At 43.4% G+C, this 1,255-nt stretch overlaps 1 protein-coding gene across 3 annotated transcripts in view; it reads left to right on the top strand.

Annotated features, from left to right (window-relative positions):
* APPL2 (adaptor protein, phosphotyrosine interacting with PH domain and leucine zipper 2) overlaps positions 1-1,255 on the top strand; it is a 40,810-nt gene that overhangs the window by 15,052 nt on the left and 24,503 nt on the right. For all 3 annotated transcript variants that reach the window (XM_025048825.1, XM_025048826.1, XM_006914520.3), the window contains exon 4: positions 475-546. In XM_025048825.1, the coding sequence (XP_024904593.1) occupies positions 475-546 (72 nt within the window). The remainder of the gene's footprint in view (positions 1-474; positions 547-1,255) is intronic.

Consider the following 1,255-nt stretch of genomic DNA (forward strand, 5'->3'; position numbering starts at 1 on the left):
CCTTCCTTCCTCCTTTTTTTTTTTTTTCTTCCCATACTCCATGTCCATTTTTTCTTTTTTTCCTGACCTTTCCTTTCCCCTGATAAATTCTAACTGGTGATTATCTGAGAGTCTGTATGATGTACTCTCATTGGCCTACGGAAGTAGTCAGCTGCCCTTGAGGGAGGGGTCACAGTCTCTGAGGATCTACAAGCGAATCGACACTAACAATTCGAGGACATAAACTCAAAGATACCATCATGTCTGGACAGAAGGGTGACGACCAGTGCAGGGAATTTGGGAGGGGCGGTTGGCGCATCGCTGGGGCAGGGCAAGGGGAAGAGCTCTAGTTTTCTGCCATTAGACGCTCTGACATCACGTGCTCCTGGGAGCAGAAAGGAAGTCCATGTGGAGGGTGTGTATTGCAGGTGCTGCTGTGGTGCTGAATTCTCAAGCTTTCGGTTAACACCTGGCTCTTTCGTTCTTTGGCCTTAGAATTTTGCTCTTGGCAAAGGCGACGAAGAAGTAATTTCTACACTCCACTATTTTTCCAAAGTGGTGGATGAGGTAAGATAGCAAGCAACATGGCAAAATTTTATTTGATTCTGGACCTTCATTTATTTTGGCTCACCTTCCATTTTGAGATATCTGAGACAGTATCTCAACTTGTTGGTCACCCAGGGTTCGTTTCATAAGAAAAGTTGTGTAATATCATATCTGTTTCTGGTTTGAGGGGAAAGGCTTTGCTAATATGTGAACAACAGACCAAAAGAAAGATTTTTCAAGAATCCAGTTTCCTAAGGAGAGCATATTAGTCTTTCACAGCTGCTGTAATAAATGACAAGTAGGTGGCTTAAAACAACAGAGGTTTATTCTCTCTCAGTTCTGGAAGCCAGAGTGTGAAATGGAGTCGTCAGCAGGGCCATGCTCCCTCCATGGCTCTCGGGCAGAGTCCTTGCTCACCTCTTCTGGCTTCTGGTGGCTTTAGGTGTTCAAAAAGTGTATTCAAGGAGATGGGTATCTGTTCAAGAAGAGGAGGAAGATGAATAGAAAATGTAATTAGAGAGGAGCAAAAAGTAAATTTTTTGGCACGTGAGGAGAAGAATGTTTGTTTATTAACAGTGAATAAATAGCCCAGGCGGAGAAGTGAATACTGCACCCACTGAAGTCATGTTTACTTAGCTAGAAGAGAGTTGCTAAGGGAATGTGGTTGGTTGTCAAAACCCCAGAACCAAGATTTCCAGTTTAAGATACTTCCTCACCACCAGTTTTTCAT

The sequence above is a fragment of the Pteropus alecto genome, unplaced genomic scaffold (genome assembly GCF_000325575.1).
Source record: "Pteropus alecto unplaced genomic scaffold, ASM32557v1 scaffold94, whole genome shotgun sequence".
Classification (NCBI taxonomy): domain Eukaryota; kingdom Metazoa; phylum Chordata; class Mammalia; order Chiroptera; family Pteropodidae; genus Pteropus; species Pteropus alecto.